The sequence below is a fragment of the Leptonotus elevatus genome, chromosome 2, assembly GCF_054856555.1.
Source record: "Leptonotus elevatus isolate MCC_2025b chromosome 2, RoL_Lele_1.0, whole genome shotgun sequence".
Taxonomy (NCBI): Eukaryota; Metazoa; Chordata; class Actinopteri; order Syngnathiformes; family Syngnathidae; genus Leptonotus; species Leptonotus elevatus.
In genome coordinates, this window is record NC_141240.1 from 30,626,955 (window position 1) to 30,643,585 (window position 16,631).

The 16,631-nt window shown below is 40.3% G+C and overlaps 1 protein-coding gene across 7 annotated transcripts in view; it reads right to left on the bottom strand.

The window, feature by feature from the left end:
* Positions 1-16,631, bottom strand: part of fmnl3 (formin-like 3) — a 42,246-nt gene that overhangs the window by 23,072 nt on the left and 2,543 nt on the right. For all 7 annotated transcript variants that reach the window (XR_015094077.1, XM_086068677.1, XM_086068675.1 and 4 more), the window contains exons 2-5: positions 4,251-4,334; positions 4,079-4,159; positions 3,914-3,990; positions 1,042-1,125 (exon numbers count right to left, since the gene is read on the bottom strand). Coding sequence is in view for 6 of the 7 variants with exons in the window: in XM_086068677.1 (XP_085924803.1) it covers positions 1,042-1,125; positions 3,914-3,990; positions 4,079-4,159; positions 4,251-4,334 (326 nt within the window). In the remaining variant the exon portion in view is untranslated. The remainder of the gene's footprint in view (positions 1-1,041; positions 1,126-3,913; positions 3,991-4,078; positions 4,160-4,250; positions 4,335-16,631) is intronic.

Genomic DNA, 16,631 nt, shown 5'->3' on the forward strand with positions numbered 1-16,631 from the left:
ACTTGCGGAATAGAATTAGGGGGGTGGTGGGGGGTGGGGGGGGCTTGGAAATATTTGTATTCTTCCTGGGGGAGTGTAACAAAAAAAAAAGACAGAAAAGTACTGACTCAGAGGAAACTTTGCTCATATTCTAAAAATGCCTCCGTTCCTCGATGCTACCTTCATTCTATAGGTTAGTCCGAAGCAACCTTAGCAAGTGACTCATAATTGTTTACGGCAGCAATATTTGAAGCAACAGGCCACTGATGAAGTTAGCCAACTCGACATGGAAATGCTCACATAAAGAAGCAAACGAAACCACCTCGAAATAATAAGCAGCAAATCATAAGTTACAGTTATTCTACACATCAATAACTCACAATGTTAATATTAGACAACATAACTTAATTCATAAGAAAACAAAAAACAACTTCACATTTAGGAAAGACTACTCGGACCAGATTGTTGGCGGCAACCTGATATGATGAAATAAGTATGACAATCACACATGGATTAAAGGAGCACGTATTCTTAAGTCTTTCTTCAGAAAATGGACGTTTCGCGCTACTGATTTACGTCAGCAATACTCGAGTTCATTAGAAAAGGTGGTATAAAGTTTTTTTTTGTTTTTTTTATAAAGGACTTTCCAAAGAGGCCCTTATAGTGATTTGGACAATTCTATGAATATGGCCCAGCGAACAGAGCGAGTCCATACTGTATAAGGACATGGTGGAATGAGCTTAGTGTGGCGGGAAAATGAACTTTAACAATGATTGTATCCGATCATCATTTTCCCATGAAGAGAAGAGGAAAGAGCAATTTTTCAATTGGTGTACTGACCAGGCGTCCCAATACTTGTGTCCAAGTATGCAACGAGGTAAACAAACACATCCAAAGAATGCAATGAGCCCCCAGCACATTTTTTTTGATGCACAAGCAGCTCATTAGGCCCTGCAGGACGTAACGTGCTTACTCAGCGGCTGCAGCCCAACCCAGTTAGTTCCTTTTAGGAAAAGTTCATGGCAAAAATCACCAGGCGTGGCCGTGTGTAAAAATACTCACATGACAGCACACTGGGCAAAGGAGAGGTACTCCACCAAGACGTCAAGACCTCTGTTCTCATCGTTGAGGAACTCCCTGACCCACCTATGACGTTGGGGGGAGGGGGGTGGTGGGGGGCACAGAAGTCAAGAGTGCAACCTTTTTAAATGGAAAGCAGAGACAAACACTAAAACGTGCAAAAGTGGACAATAAGAAAAATTGCATGCAAACTTTTGAGTCGCTTCTTGATGCTCTCCAGTTAAATCAGGATAAATAGGGTTTAAATGTGATTATGTGGTCATTTCCAGTAACAGCAATTCCTCTTGTGGTCCTAATGTGTTATCCTTTGAGTTAGCTCTGAAGGGGGTCGCCCCTTCCCTGACAGGAAGACCTTGGCAAAGATGGAACGGAAAGCAAACTAGGACAAGGCCTCTGATTTCCAGCCAATTGAACTCACGTTTTTTTATGGAAACTCAAAACAAAGAAATTATCACTAGAGGGGGGGGGAATGTGATGGAATACGTTCAGGATTTTCTTCTTCAAACATTCAAGCATTTCGTGTCAAAACGTCCTAAAATAGAAATAAATGTCTCTTATTGGAATGATTGCTGGGGATGGACGGGAAAGCAAGCAGGAGTGTCGGAAGGAAGGCGGGCGAGGAAAAGGGAAAGGGAGGTGAGGGATGGAACAGAGGAAATGAACAAAGCTGTTTAGGTGAAGGGGAAAGAGGAGGGTGGTGGTGGATGGGGGGGGGGGGGGGTGAGCAGGCGGGCATGATCATTGGTTTCCTGTCTACAAACTCCCCCCTTCTTTTCCTCTGACCCCGTCTTCGCACACCAGCTCTCGCTCCACCCGGCAGCGGCTCGCTCGCATTTTCTTAGCCAAGTCAGGAATAAGACTCAGACACGGCAATAAAGCCCATCCACACGCTCGCCATTGTCCTTCCTGAAAGCGATCCCACCTTATTCCTCTTCTGGGAAACGCATTGAAAGCATTTATTTTCTCTTTTAGTCAGACAAGCGCTATGGAAAACTTGAAGCCATCTTTCTGCTCCTGGAATCTCAGCAGCAACTCTACGTTGCAAAGGGGCAATGGCGCACCAGATGGCACTGTTACTCCTAATTGCATAATATTTATAGTAAATGCAGAGCAGCCTCACAATTCTTAACATTGGGCCCTGAAGACATTAAAGAAATGCTGATTGAATAAAAAACCACAGGGCTTTAACGTCTGCAGAAGCGAGTCAATTAGAGGAACCCAGAGTTCAAAGCAAACATGGCGATGCAGCATTTATCTGTTATGCTGCAGATAAATAAAATAAGATGCCAACAAAAGTTAAATAAGTTTGTGTAAACACTTTCCAATCCAGGTTAGAAATGTTGCTCCCCCCCATATGTTTGAGTAAAGCACTTTTATTTTCTTACTTTACTTTTATATGTTTATAGCCATTTGTTAATGTGTTTAACTCATTCACTGCCATTGACAGTTATAGACGTCAAAAATTCATTTAAACTATTTCTATTAGTTTAACATTTTTTTCACTTTTGTTAACAAGAGTATGAAAACCTAGGGGGGAAAAATTGTACATTTAGAACAGATATACAATTTGTGATGAATCGTGAGTTAACTAGTGAAGTCATGCGATTAATTACAATAAAAAAATGTAATCGAATGACGCCCCTAATATATATATATATTTTTATTTTTTTAATCTTGTCAGGCGATAAATTTTTTACATTGTAATTAATCACATGACTTCACTAACTCACGATTAATCACAAATTTGTATATCTGTTCAAAATGTACAATATTTTTTTTTCTAGGTTTCCATACTCTTGTTAACAAAAGTGGGAAAAAAATGGTAAACTAATAGAAATAGTTCAAATGAATTTTTGACGTCTATAGCCGTCAATGCCAGTGAATAAGTTAATTGTTGTCAGTGCCTACATTCTTTTAGTAATTTTAATAAGCTACTTTTATTTATTTATTTCCTATTTTGCTTCTGAATGTCATTAGCTGTTGTTTGTAAATGCTTTCAGGGTGTTGTGTCTTTGCTTGTGTGAAGCACATCGAGTTGCCTTGTATATGAAATGTTATACAAATAAAGATGCCTTGCTTTAAGATTCAGAACTCATAACTCTTTTTAACGCTTGATCTCAAATGATTTTTCTGCATTGGAATGCCAATAATATGTTCCAAAAATAGAATTTAATATTGCGCTCTATAAAAATATATAGTAATAACATTAAAAAAAAAAACTGTTTGTGCATCATTATTCATTTGTTGTGGCTGCTGGTATGCACGACAAAAACAAAGAAGAGATTTACAACTATTATAAATGACCCAGTAATGTTCACAAATAGTAGTCGTTCTTTGAAGAAGATAAATTACAGAGATGTGCAACTTGGTGGCCGTATTGTTACGGCCCATCATTGACAGATGCCTACCAGATACTGCAGCGCATAATTTTAACAAGGTAAAACTGTAGCTAAAATGGTTGAATATTTGTGATGTAATGACACCATAATAGACGATGACTGAAGTATAGGTGTAAAAGGTGTAAACTTGCAAATATCCTTGTGTGTGCTTTTCTTTTTTTTTCAAAGGTTCCCCAGCCAGTCTTCCTGTCCTTCTGGCATACACAACAAAGCTTCCTGCTCAACACTTCATGGGGGAGTGGACGCGGCAACACAATGGCTACCATCTGGGCATTCTGAGGATCGGCCTTATGAAGTAGAGCTGCAGAGCTTGGCAACTTCAAACAATGGGAGGGAGATCCGGGCACCAGAGAGAGCAAACAAAGGTCCATTCCTCACGAGGGGAAACAATACTCGGCTTTCCTTGAGCTTTATACAGTAATAAACAGATGCAGAGGAGGAAAATGGACACGTACCCAATGTGGTTTGTCCTCAAAGATATCTCCAGCTCTCTTAATACTTTGGTAGACTCTTGTACCCTCCTGCGGAACTTCTGAGAGGCACAATGAAAGCAGAGTGTTAATTTATGTACACTTTTAGGTAGCCGATTGGATGATTTGTTGTTAAAAAGAGTTCCCAACCTTTCTGGTGACACCGGTGTCTAAGTAGCCTCGTATTTTCTGGATGTAAGTGTGAGGTGGATTCTTCACTTGGAACCTTTCCTGTGTGTCAAACACGATTAATGTATGCAATTTTATTTGTTCATTAAGTTGAGTCCACTGAAGCCGTGTGTATGTGGTAAGTCCAATCTACCTGGTCACAAATCAGGTCCCACTTCTTCTCATTGTCATACTGCCTGAGGAGCCGGGCTTTGTCCGGAGGCAGGTTCATAGAATTCTGAAAAAATATACAGTGCACATACAAATGTTAAGAGAGTTAGCACGTCTGGCACATCGACGTAGGTTTAACTTCAATGAGTAACAAAGATCTCAAAACACATTCAAAAACATCTGGAGAGATGTACTCAAAACAATAACTATGGATGAGGGAATTATGAACAATTACGGTATCATTTGGAAGATTAGAAGACTTATTTAACCCTGACTCAATAATGACATGGAAATTGGTTAACCAATTTATTTTGAGTCTTAAAAAAAACTGAAAATTGAATTCTACTGCTCTTGCCCTTTATCGACTTTATCTTAAATTACCAAATATAATACACAACATGATATTTCATCTAACTGGCTACATTATTGTTTTAAAATGCGATGAATGAGCTTTTGGGTTGACGAAAATGCATGGAACATTTTTGAGTTCATGTTAAATCTAACTCAAAACTTACCAGTAAAGTCAAATATGTGTGTTATTTTTACAATTCTTAATGGTTTAGTGGGTGGCAGGAACTTTATAACCCTGCGCTACCAACGTCAGAGCCCAGTTTAAATTTGGGGGACTTGATCATGATGATCTCACTTCCTGTGTTGACATTCAACATCCTTCCACAGGAGACGGCCTTCAGTTTCAGTGCGTCTCAGTATTGAGGCCACGCTTGCCCTTTAACCACCACAACCACAATCAGAACCAAGAGCCGTCATCTAATCCTGCAGTTGAACAAAAAAAAACAAAAAAAAAACACCACACATACCAAGGTAGAAAGTTTTCTAATATTCAACTCCAACCGCTCCCATTTGTGTTTGAAGACATACTATAAAAATGTTTTACGTCCTCATGATGATTGTTTGGGGCTAGGCTACCTTTTTTTTGGTACTATATAAATCACACTTTGTTCATAGTTTGTCTGGACCTGCGATTTACACCCAGGTAAAAATTTATATATAGTAAAATCAGAGCTCTGACTTGCACCTAAATTCCTGTTCCCTGTATCGTGTTGCCAGCCGCAAACGTGTTCTGATTGGATTCAAATCTTCCACTTCAAGCTAACAAATATGTTTGTTTGTTTGTTTTTAATGGCTTACCTTAAGGTTAAGGTGGTGGCAATGCACCAAAAGTATTTGCCAACCGTTAAAGTAGAAGAAAAAGAAGATGAAGAAGAAGGAGTAATGGCAAGTTTGGCAACTCATTTGTGACATATACAACTAGCTAGCTCGCTAGCTAGCTAGTTTAGCATGCAGCATCTAAAGGTGCAATAATTGACCAGTATTCTACCTTTGGCCACAATGACCCAAGAAGTAGAGGTAAACCATTTTAAACTAAAAAGAAAAACTCTTCCGTAGTTAGAAGCTGAAGATTCAAATTCAAGCGGAACTCGTCGCGATTGTGGATTGTGGATGCAAATCTCAGCTCTACTGGTCTTGGATTTTATCAAATAAATGTCACCAAAAAAAATACGACATAGTCCACCACGACTTGTGTGGTTTTTTTTCTTCTTCTTCGTGCTACTTTTTTAATGGAACAATTTATATTCCGGAGTGACTAATAGTCCGAAAAATACAGTACCGGTAATTCAACTTGTAAACAGGATGTAACGTGATTGCCTATGAAGAAACTTTCATGTTTGTTTTCACTGGTATCTTTTTTTTACATCTACATCAACAGTGCCCTCGTGAGTAGAAAAAAACACAAACCACCTGTCAACTTGACTCTTAACCCGTGACCATCAAACACAGCCTCGGGTCTCAAGCGCAACACACTGATGTGTGAACCCACAATGTCCACGTAGCTGGTCAATAAGTGTGAATGCATATGGAAAAACACATGTTCCCATGACAGATACGGGAATATCCCATGAGAGCATTTTCAGCTGATTTTTCCCGCATTGCCCGCTCATGAATCACGTTGTCTGCAGTGAACCAAAAACACATGAGTGCATCGCTTTTGCTTCCACATGCACTCACAGGTTACTTCATTTGGTACACTTGCACATCTAATCTATAAAAATATCATGCTCAGTTTTGGAGATACTGTATACATTTGGAAATATGCTTATTATTCTGGTTGTAATTTCCAATGCTTTAGTGCATCATACTGAATAAATGTTTCTATAAGTTTTATAAAGCTATGGAAGAGCATCAATCAAAAACAGTATTAACATTGAAAAGACCAATTTTAAACATTGATCAATCATCATGGAGAAGATAACATTCCTGCTTAGTACACAATGTAGTGTCAATAGATAGTAATAGTAAAAACAGCTCAAAATTACATTCATCTATAAACAGTTCAAGCTAAAAATAAAAAAAAAACGCTGGAAGCTACCAATGAGGCAAATGCGCAGATGTTGATAAATTGAGTTGAACAAAAGCCACACAGGAGAGAAAAAAGAGAAGCAACATGCATACCAGATGTCCAGAATTACAGCAGGAATGTGTGGTGTTTATACAACTAAATTTGATCACAACTTGCTTGTCTAGTCTGCCCACTCCTCCTTTTTTTTTTAGGCCTTCTGGGAAACATATTACCTACGACTATCTCAGCATCTTGCATGTTTATCTTCATCAATATCTAAGAGCATCAATAACATAAAGCAGATTTCATGTGTCGTTCTGAGAATCGAGAGACATTTGCCATTATTGACATCATCAGCAATATTTTGGAGAACAAAAAAAAAAAAACACTGCGCAGATACATGACACATTTGTACTAAGTGGATTTATTTAATGCCACCCAGATTATGTAACACAAGAATGATCAACGAAAAACAAAACTCGATTAAATCCAGATATCAGCCGCAGCATCTGCGCAGGCCTGGAACTGAGCTGTTTGTCTTGTTTTCTTAGCCAGTCATGCATACTAAAAGCACGGGCAAAGAGACAGAGGCCCTTTTTTTTTGTACTTGCTTAATTCCGAATAAGTGAAAAGAATTAGAGCAGACACACACAATCGATTGGGCAAAACAACATCTCATACACTCTTACTGGATTTGATGAACAAATCAATTGGGCGAGCAAAAACATCGTGTCTGCATGTGGGTGACAAAGAAACATAAAACGCTCTGATGGCCTTCCTTACACTGTGTCAGTTGGCGCCTGAGGCGCAGATGTGTGTCAAGTTAAACAACCGAAATGGGCGGAAAATAACAATAACAAATTTAAGAAGGTAAGATGACGAGGTCAAAAAGCAGAGCGGATATTTCCTCCAGGACCTGATAAATGTCATTTCAGCCAAGTAACTGAATTTAGCTAACTTCATTTAGCTTTCTCCTGCAGCAATACAATTCTGCACTTCCTGTGTTTATAAGAATCTAAAAAAGAAGCAAGGGAACGAGCAGATGTGCTTTATTTATTACTTGGCCCATTTTAGAGGTAAAATACTACAGTAATGTGAAAAATGTTTGCCGCTTGTTATGCACTACCCACGTATTGTCCCCCGACGAGGCCCTTCTGCTCTGACCTGACTCCATTCAATGCAAAGCTTTGTTTTGATTTGGTGCCGTGCCATTCCCATCCTTTGACATTTGAGACATTTTTTTTCTCCTTACAGAAAATGGCTAACAATAGATGGTGGGCAGGGTCGCGGTTTGCCCCCAGTACTGTTCAGACGAAAATCCAAGCACAATACGCAACCTGATGAACTGGTTGGATTAGCGACAGTATCTTCTTCCATCTCTGGGGCTCATGCTTTTTTTCAGTAAGAGAAAAAGGATACCAAGTACTGAATAAAAACTTAACGAGAACCGCACAAGAGTGCAAAAGTCTATGGTCATCAAAATATTTGTTGTTTTGGCACTGCTGACCATATATAATTATTTTTCCAGCTCTTTATTGGTAAAATACATTTGGAGAGTGCACAAAAAGTAGAACATCTTAAAATGATATTTGCTAGTATTTCATGTGATTGTGTATCAACTCATTCACTGCCATTGACGGCTATAAACGTCAAAAATTCATTTGAACTATTTCTATTAGTTTAACATTTTTTTTCCACTTTTGTTGAAAATCTAGAGTTTTTTTATTGTACATTTAGTTTTGTACATAAAATTGGTGATTAATCGCGAGTTAACCAGTGAAGTCATGCAATTAATTACGATTAAAAACTTTAATCGCCTGACGCCCCGAATTTTTTATAATATTTTCTTTTCTTTTTTTTATTCATTCACTGCCGTTGATGGCTATAAACTATCATATATATATATAAACTATTTCTATTAGTTTAACATTTTTTTCCACTTTTGTCAACAAGAGTATGAAAACCTAGATTTTTTTTTATTGTTAGAACATATAGAATTTGTGATTAATCGTGAGTTAACTAGTTAAGTCATGTGATTAATTACAGTTTAAAAAATGTAATCGCCTCTTGCCCCTAATATTTAATAATCCTTTTTTTTAATGAATTTATGGCAGTAAATGAGTTAATATATAAGGTACAGTTCATACTTATTGTATAGCATGCCATGCTGTAACAGTGATTGGACACGACAATGTTGTTAACGATGATCTAGTTTGGAATCAACCTGTGCATGGCATTTTGCATTGTTTGTTAGCATTAAGCTAAGCAGACTTTGCTAAGAGCTATGTTTCAAATACACAACATGCAACTCACTTTGTTTTATGTAACTTCACTAACTATAACTTCAACTAGGAGTGGCAATAATCAGCTTGAAGCACCATTTTATTTTATTATTATTATTATTATTATTATTTACTATATGCCAAACTGCTGCTTGTTATGTAGTGAGTTGAGCTTGCGGCCATCATACAAAACTTGTATCTCTATTTTTTCCCCATGAAGTCAAAGGAAAAATAATCAATCAAATGACAGCGTATATCAAAAAAAATCCTAAAACAGGTTTCCTATCTCAAAGCACCAATGTAGTAGAATTGTTTATGAATTAATTGTTGTTAAAAGTTGGCTGGTGCAGAGCCAAATAGCGGATTGTTGTTTTTGGCACTTACATCACCGACAGTAAGAGCGACGCGAGTAGTAAAATAATGACATCAGACAACTCCGACTGATTAAACGTGATGACACACCAGAATTCATCTCAATGGGATAGGGCGATGACAAAAGATATCAAGTCATGCTAAGTGCAGGCGTATGGAAAACAGGGGGAAAAGTTAGGTTTAAAATGTCAAGCAGTTGATGGGGTTCAGGTTGTCGGGAAAGGTTGTGGGGATGGGGGTAGAGTTCAGGTCTGCAATCACGCTCAGACCCCCACGCAGAAGGGGAGCAGGTGGGGGTGTAAGCGCTGGAGCACAAATGGCGACTCAATTGGGCGAGTCAAACTGCCCTGAACTGGACGGCTTCCTAATCCAAGCTGATTTATGACATTGCCTGGGCCGACTTTATGACCTTCAAATCCCGCTGGAGGAGCCGAGAGAGACGACTGGAAAAGAGGGATAGATGTTTTCCTACAGGATCTTTCTCTCCTTTACACTTGGATAAGGGAGAATGTCATCAACGTATGCCAAACTAAACCAAGCTCTCTTCGACAATCGATCCTACTGAAGGTTTAAGTGCCAGTGGATATCATACAGAAAGTCTTTTCTTTTCAACTGTGTTTTTATATGAATAAAAATAGTCAGCTAAATACCACTACTGAAGGTTTTTTTTTTCTTCTTAAAACTTCCAGTTTCTTTTTTATTTGTCTTCCCAAACCGCATGGACAACATGTCCACCAACAGTATTGCTCGGATTGCGTACAAATAGTTGAGTCTTCTGTTGTCATCCTATTTCTGAAAATGTGGGGGGGATATAATTTAGTGGTGGATACACGACTCGTTTGCAGTCTGGATATGCAACTTGAGGGTCCAAGACCCCCTGCTCTGGAAGGAGTCGCAGAGTCCCCAGACGTCTTCAATAACCCACACCCCCGAAAACAAAAAACAAAACTACTTCTGCTTCTACAATGTCAAAGACTGCATGCGCGCCCCCTGAGATAATTTAATAAGGGATTGAAAAGAGCCGTTTCCACTGATAGAAGTTGGCTGTGTTCACTCCCACAACGGTGTAAACGCTGGCGCACATCTACAGAAAAATGTCAGTGACCTTTTAGGACACTTGGGAATTGTTTTAGATTGTTTTATTGGTCCTTTAATTAATGTTTTGACCATTAGCCTTGTGTAAAAATGCACCCTTCATCTATTTATTTCCACGCCCATAATGGCTCTCAATATATTTTTTACAGTGTGCTGCTGTAGTGTTTCCTTTTTCCTCACAGACTAGACGTAGTTGTCATCAGCTTAGAGGGGAAAGAGTGGGCGGCGACACTGTTCACGATTAGAGCAGCTCAGACACGGACGGACCCAGACGGCCCGCTTTACCCCAAACAAATCACAGCGTCTGCTCATCAGGGTGGGTCCGGAAGCACGGGCTCTACTGGAGATGGATCAAGGACCTCAGATAAAGACAACCATGCATTAGCATTAGCTCAGCTAGCATCTCTATTACACAGATGTGGTCTTCTTTTTTTTTTATTGCAAGCATTCACAAAAGAGCACAACAACACAAGAGCTTTTTTTTTGTAAAGCATAATTAAGAAAAACTAACAGACCTATTGCAACTCCTGATTGATTTGTTTTAATTTGATTTTTAAAAATGTGTATCAAACATGTCCTTATAAAATGTAAATAGCCTGTGAGGCCCAAAAAAAAAAAAAAGCCGAGCTAATGCCTACCAGGAAGTGGAGCCAACAAGGAGACAAAGAAAACAGGTTGAATATGGGGTCTATTAACTGAACATATTTTAAGCTTTCAAAATAAGACAAAATAGTATAAAATAAAATAATATGCCAGGATGTAGTTCAGCTTGAGTGCGTTTCTGGGAAATGAAAGTCGGACAAAGGAAAGAGACATGAATAGCAGCATACGCCTACAGAAACACACCAAACCAAAACCCCAGGATGACAAGCGTGAGCAGTGACATAATCTGTTCGGAATGACATCATACGTATGAAATAATTGACCCCTACCATAAACATCATGCTGGCTTTTTATTAATGAATCTCAGTGACATTGTTTAACGTTCTCTTTTCCTCTCTGTGGAAACACAATGGAGCTGCTTGGGCCTCCTGAACATGGCAGGAAATCAAAAAGTGACCTAAATGACTTTTGTCAGGTTTGTTCTAAAGCATGCGGCCTGTAATGTGACCGCATGCGTCTTCGTACATCAAACAGAACAATGTGTAAATGAATTGTGGGTGTTTTTTCCCGAGAGTGTGAGAAAACATTTCCCGCCTTTCTCTGAGCAGACATCCGATCAGGCTATCGCGCTTTAGATTGGTAATCTGAACTAGGTGGTCACAACAAAGCAGGAATTTTAAACAAAGATGCTCGAAGAATGTAACCAAACAAAGAGGATGCTCCTGAGGGTTTCTTTTATGCCTCTTGATGTTTGTTTGCAAACAAAAACACTGGAATACTCACGAGCTTATTGAGCAATCTTTTAACAGTTTGTCATTTATATGCAAATACGGTTTGCACAAAATAGTCAACTTTACTACTCTACAATGTTTTTAGCGTGACGTCGACTCGTCGCTAATCACGTGTTTTTGCAGAGCCACTTGCAGCATCAGATGAGTGCGCTGAATAAAACGTGTCCACCTTAACTGATTTAAATTGTCTTCTATTTTTTTGAATGTTCAGCTTCAGTAAAGAGAGGGAGTGGAGAAAAAGAAAATAACTTTTTGGCCACCACCTATCAAAGTGGAAAGAGTGGAATTATTTGACCGCACACTAAGAGGTCTGTGATTATTTGTATTGTCCACTCATTTGCTACGATGCTTATTATGATTAGGGTAGCGGATGTACTGGGAAAAACACTGCCAATTCATTCATTCCATTCCATTTAATGATTTACATGTGTTAGATAAGGTTTGTGAATGAAAACAGCATTATGAAGCTAAAAACAGTTGTCAGTGAAAAAAATGCCCTCGTGTTAAGTGTCACTCTGACATTCGACATTCCAGAAAAGTGGGAATAACTCACATTCCTACTTGCAAACTCTTGGTACTACTTTTACAACCTTGATTGTTAGTCTGGGAACACTTGATTGATAATGATCCTATAATGACCAATTACAAGAAGTGCCTTCTGTTTGATTTAATGATGAACTAGTCAATCAGTAGCTAACCCTCTCAAACGCCCATCAGTGGACAAATGGTTCAAAAGGATCTTTTCCTAATAAGCGTTACAACTCCAGTTAGCAAGTGTGAAATCCCCCATTGACTCTGCAGTCAAAGACGACACCGCTTACAGCTGCAGGGCCGCTTTTCTTTCACTTTCTTCTCGCATATCAGTCTCCTCAATGTGATGAGCGGGAAAACGTTCCCTCCTCATAACATTTGATTTCCCCACCAAATGGACCGCAACACTTTCTGGCCTCTCGCGGCAACACAAAGTGGGTTAAATGGCATGTTTGGCTCTTCGAGCTAGAGACTGTTATCATCACAAGGCCTTCTTGAAGGCGAAGTGATAAAGAACCAAATATCGTGAGCCGACAGTCCAGACGGAGCCAGATGTTCACGGAGCTCCGAATGCACTCTAAGCGAACCCGAAAGGCAGTTTAGTGAGAGGCCTTTAATCAACTGGCATCCAAAACCATGGAAAAATCAAGAAACATGAACAGAAGCATAAGGGGTTGAGTTAAAATAACTGCAGGGATTGCTCATGAATCAGAGAAAGGAAGTATTCCTTCATTCCTGTGAGGCCAACATCCTGTTTGTTTCTCCTCTGTGCGTCCATGCGGGGCTGAGGGAAGCCCCCGCCGATGGGCGATATTCACCAGGAATGACAAGAATGCAGGTACATGAACGCCTCAGTTACTCATGTCGGCCATGCTCTTTGACAAGCTGCCCATGCAGTTACAAAAAAAAAGAAGAAAAAAGGTCAGCCAGAGAGAAGGAGCAACAAAAGAGTAATATTTACTTGAAAAACCTAGTAAAGTTTTATATCAGCGTTTCGAGTACATTTGACCAGTTTATTTAAAAACAAAAAGGTACTGAAGGGTTGAGGAACAAACCCCCAACCTTAAGGTTGGGAGACGGCCACTCTACCACCAGAGCCATGCCGCTCCTGCTGTGTGTTAGTAGCCTATATTGTTGGTGTCAGGAGGAATCCTTGGTCCTGGGGGGGGGGGGGGGGGGGGGGGGGTGTGCTTGCTCTGTCCTGGCCGACGGCTCTCCTCTTTGGTGGAGGTTTTCATGCATGCCAGATCCACCATACCAGCATCTACCGAAATTCAAACACAATCTGCTTCTTCCTCTGGACGTTGAATCGGTGGAGGCTGATGTCTGTGGATCTCACTCTGCTTCATCTATCCTTCCTTCCTTTCCTCAGTCTTTCCTTTGGTCTCTTGAGGTCTCCCTGATTTGTTGGAATTTAGATGTTTCTAGGGTTGGTGAAAGATTCTGATTGGAAACCCGGTGGGTAGTAGGTGATGTCTGGTCGGTGCTGGATTTCACTTTCCTTTCTTTGCTTTGATCCTTCCTCGGGTCTCCTGACAACCTCACGACTCTAGCTGGATTCTGAAGTATTCGGTTTAGGTGAACGGTGTGGGATTTGAATTAATGAGTACACACTCACGCACACATGCACCCCCCCCCCCCCTCCGCACATGCACATACTCACGCACATACAAAAAAAAGAAAAAGAGAGAAAAAAGAGAGCAATGATGATGATGACATGTCGAATCAGTAAGATTACAGAATGAACAATACTGAGCTCTCTCTAAAAAAAAAAAAGGAATCCTTGTACTTCCAAAAGACCTGTTTTCCGTCTCATTTTGGACTCACCAGCAATGCAGTACAGTGGCTAACAGCAAGAGTGGCATGGCTCAGGTGTTAGCGTGGCTGTCCCCTAAGATGAAGGTTATGAGTTCCTCAACACTTGAATGCATTTGTAAAATGTACTTAAAATTTCTGACTGAAAAAAACTTTATTAGTTGTTGTTTTTTCAAGTAAATATTACTCTATTCGTTTTGTTTTGTTTTGTTATGTTTTGTTTTACAGTGCACATTGAGAGAAAAAGTGTACAGGAACACAAAGGGCACCAGGGGGATGGATGAGGGCCCCTTTACTGAAACAACACCGACTGACAGAGTCCCCATTGTGCTGAGGAGGAAACCATTTCTCTAACTGACTGCCTTGCAGTTTGCAGAAGCATTAGAGCAGTTTGACACCCTTCACATATGCGCGCACACACACACACACACACACACACATGCATCTCTCAATTAGAGACTTGAATCATGTCAAGCATGTGAGTGCGTCTGTGTTCCTGCATGATGCGACTGAGCCTGCACACAAAGCCACACATGTTGTAAGATAATTGCAGACATGTTGTATCTGCTCAGTCGCGCACTTTAACTTGACCTCTGCTTTCCAAATAACTGCAAGGACAGAATTACAGAAGCACTAAAACTGCCCATAAAATGTGGCCCACTTGGGGAACGGCAGCCCGAGGGCGCGCACAGCCAGGTGGACGGCAAAAAAGCCAGAGTTAACTGCATTCGCCCAAGTCCCATAATCCCCCTTTTCCTCCGAGGACGCGGCGGTGGGTGCCTGCGCCAGATGTACGCATAGGCAGAAAAGAGGAGAATAAGAAGTGCGTGAAGTTGGGAAAAAAAAGATGAACGGCAATAAATAACACTAATCTACGTTTATGCTCACTAAACACTTCTCGCATCTTGTCTTCATTAGTTCCACTTATCAGACGCCGCGGCTTTCTTCGGATTTGAAGAAGCAGCAAGTGAGTCACTCCGTCAATGTTGAACCTCCTCATGTGGATTGCGAATGATGCAACTTGATGTCAGCGACTGTGCTGGCACTGGAGTCGTGTGACCAATCAGTTTAGGATGCTCTCTATAGCAGAAACTAAAGCGTTCCCATGTAGCTCCCTCGGCAATCAATTGAAGACGTGTGTGCTGCTTACAAAAAAAGAAGGGAAAAAAAAAAGAAAAAAGAAAACGTTGGTAAAGTCATTACCACTGAGAACAGTGGCAGGCGGCCATGCAGTTCAAAGGGAAAATTTCCCTCTCCGAGTTCTCCTGCAGTTTCAGTCCCGACTAGACCGCAGGAATCCAGCGGTGGCCTGCACGGTGAAAGAGGATCCGATGCCAGACGCGCACCTTTGAAAGTGCCACCCACTCCTCTCACATCGTTTTCATAAGCGCCGACTCATATGGAGAAGCTTATTTTTGAGCTCTGGGAATGTGGAGGTAGGAAACACTGACTGGGGGAATGAGCCATGAGATTGTGTTTCAATTGTGGAAGTGAGTAAGAGTTACCAACGTATTGGAAAAACTACAAATACTACTGAGCTGTAGCCACAACTCGGGATGGGCATACTCGCTCGTTGATTAATTGCTTGTTGTTTCGTTGTGCTTTGAAGTAACTGAGGCAAAATGGAGTGGTGTCTCACTTAGTTTATGGTAAAAGTTGAAAAAGATTATGGTTAGGTTATCAGAACATCTCCAGTCCTAAAAGTTTTACAGTTGTAGAATAGACTGAAAAATTCTGCTACTGGTCTTTAAAATCACTGAATGGTTTAGGTCATGAACATAATAAAGAAATGCTAATGGGAAGTTCTGAGGTCTGCAGACTAGGGTCAGTTTGTGGAGTGCAAAGCAAACATGGTGAAGCAGCATCTAGCTGTTATGCTGCACGCAAATGGAATAAGATGCCAACAGAAGTGAAGTGAGCCGTGAAAGGCGGGAAATGTTTTCTCACACTCTCCGGAAAAAACACCCAACAATTAATTTACACATTGTTCTGTTTGATGTACGAAGACGCATGCGGTCACATTACAGGCCGCAGCTTTAGAACAAACCTGACAAAAGTCATTTAGGTCACTTTTTGATTTCCTGCCATGTTCAGGAAGCCCAAGCAGCTCCATTGTGTTTCCACAGAGAGGAAAAGAGAACGTTAAACAATGACACTGAGATTCATTAATAAAAAGTCAAGTGTGTATATATATATATATATATATATATATAGGCCTGGTGTGTCAAAAGATATAATTCAAATCCACACGAGAAGTTTTCCTCTTGGAATTAAAGCCCTGGAGGCTAAGTCACTTTCCCAGCATTTTCTGCAGCATTTTTTTCGGAATTCTCCGCAGTTTTTAATCGTTACGACGAGCTTGTTGTTGTCCACGTCTACAAAATGCTTCCCATGGATGACAGCTTGAGCTTGAACAACAGGGAGAAAGAATCACATGAAACCAGCTTGGGTGATTGGGGAAGTTGGTTCTTGGCCAGGAAGTGTCAGATGCTCCGGGCAGTGTGAGCAGTCTGTCC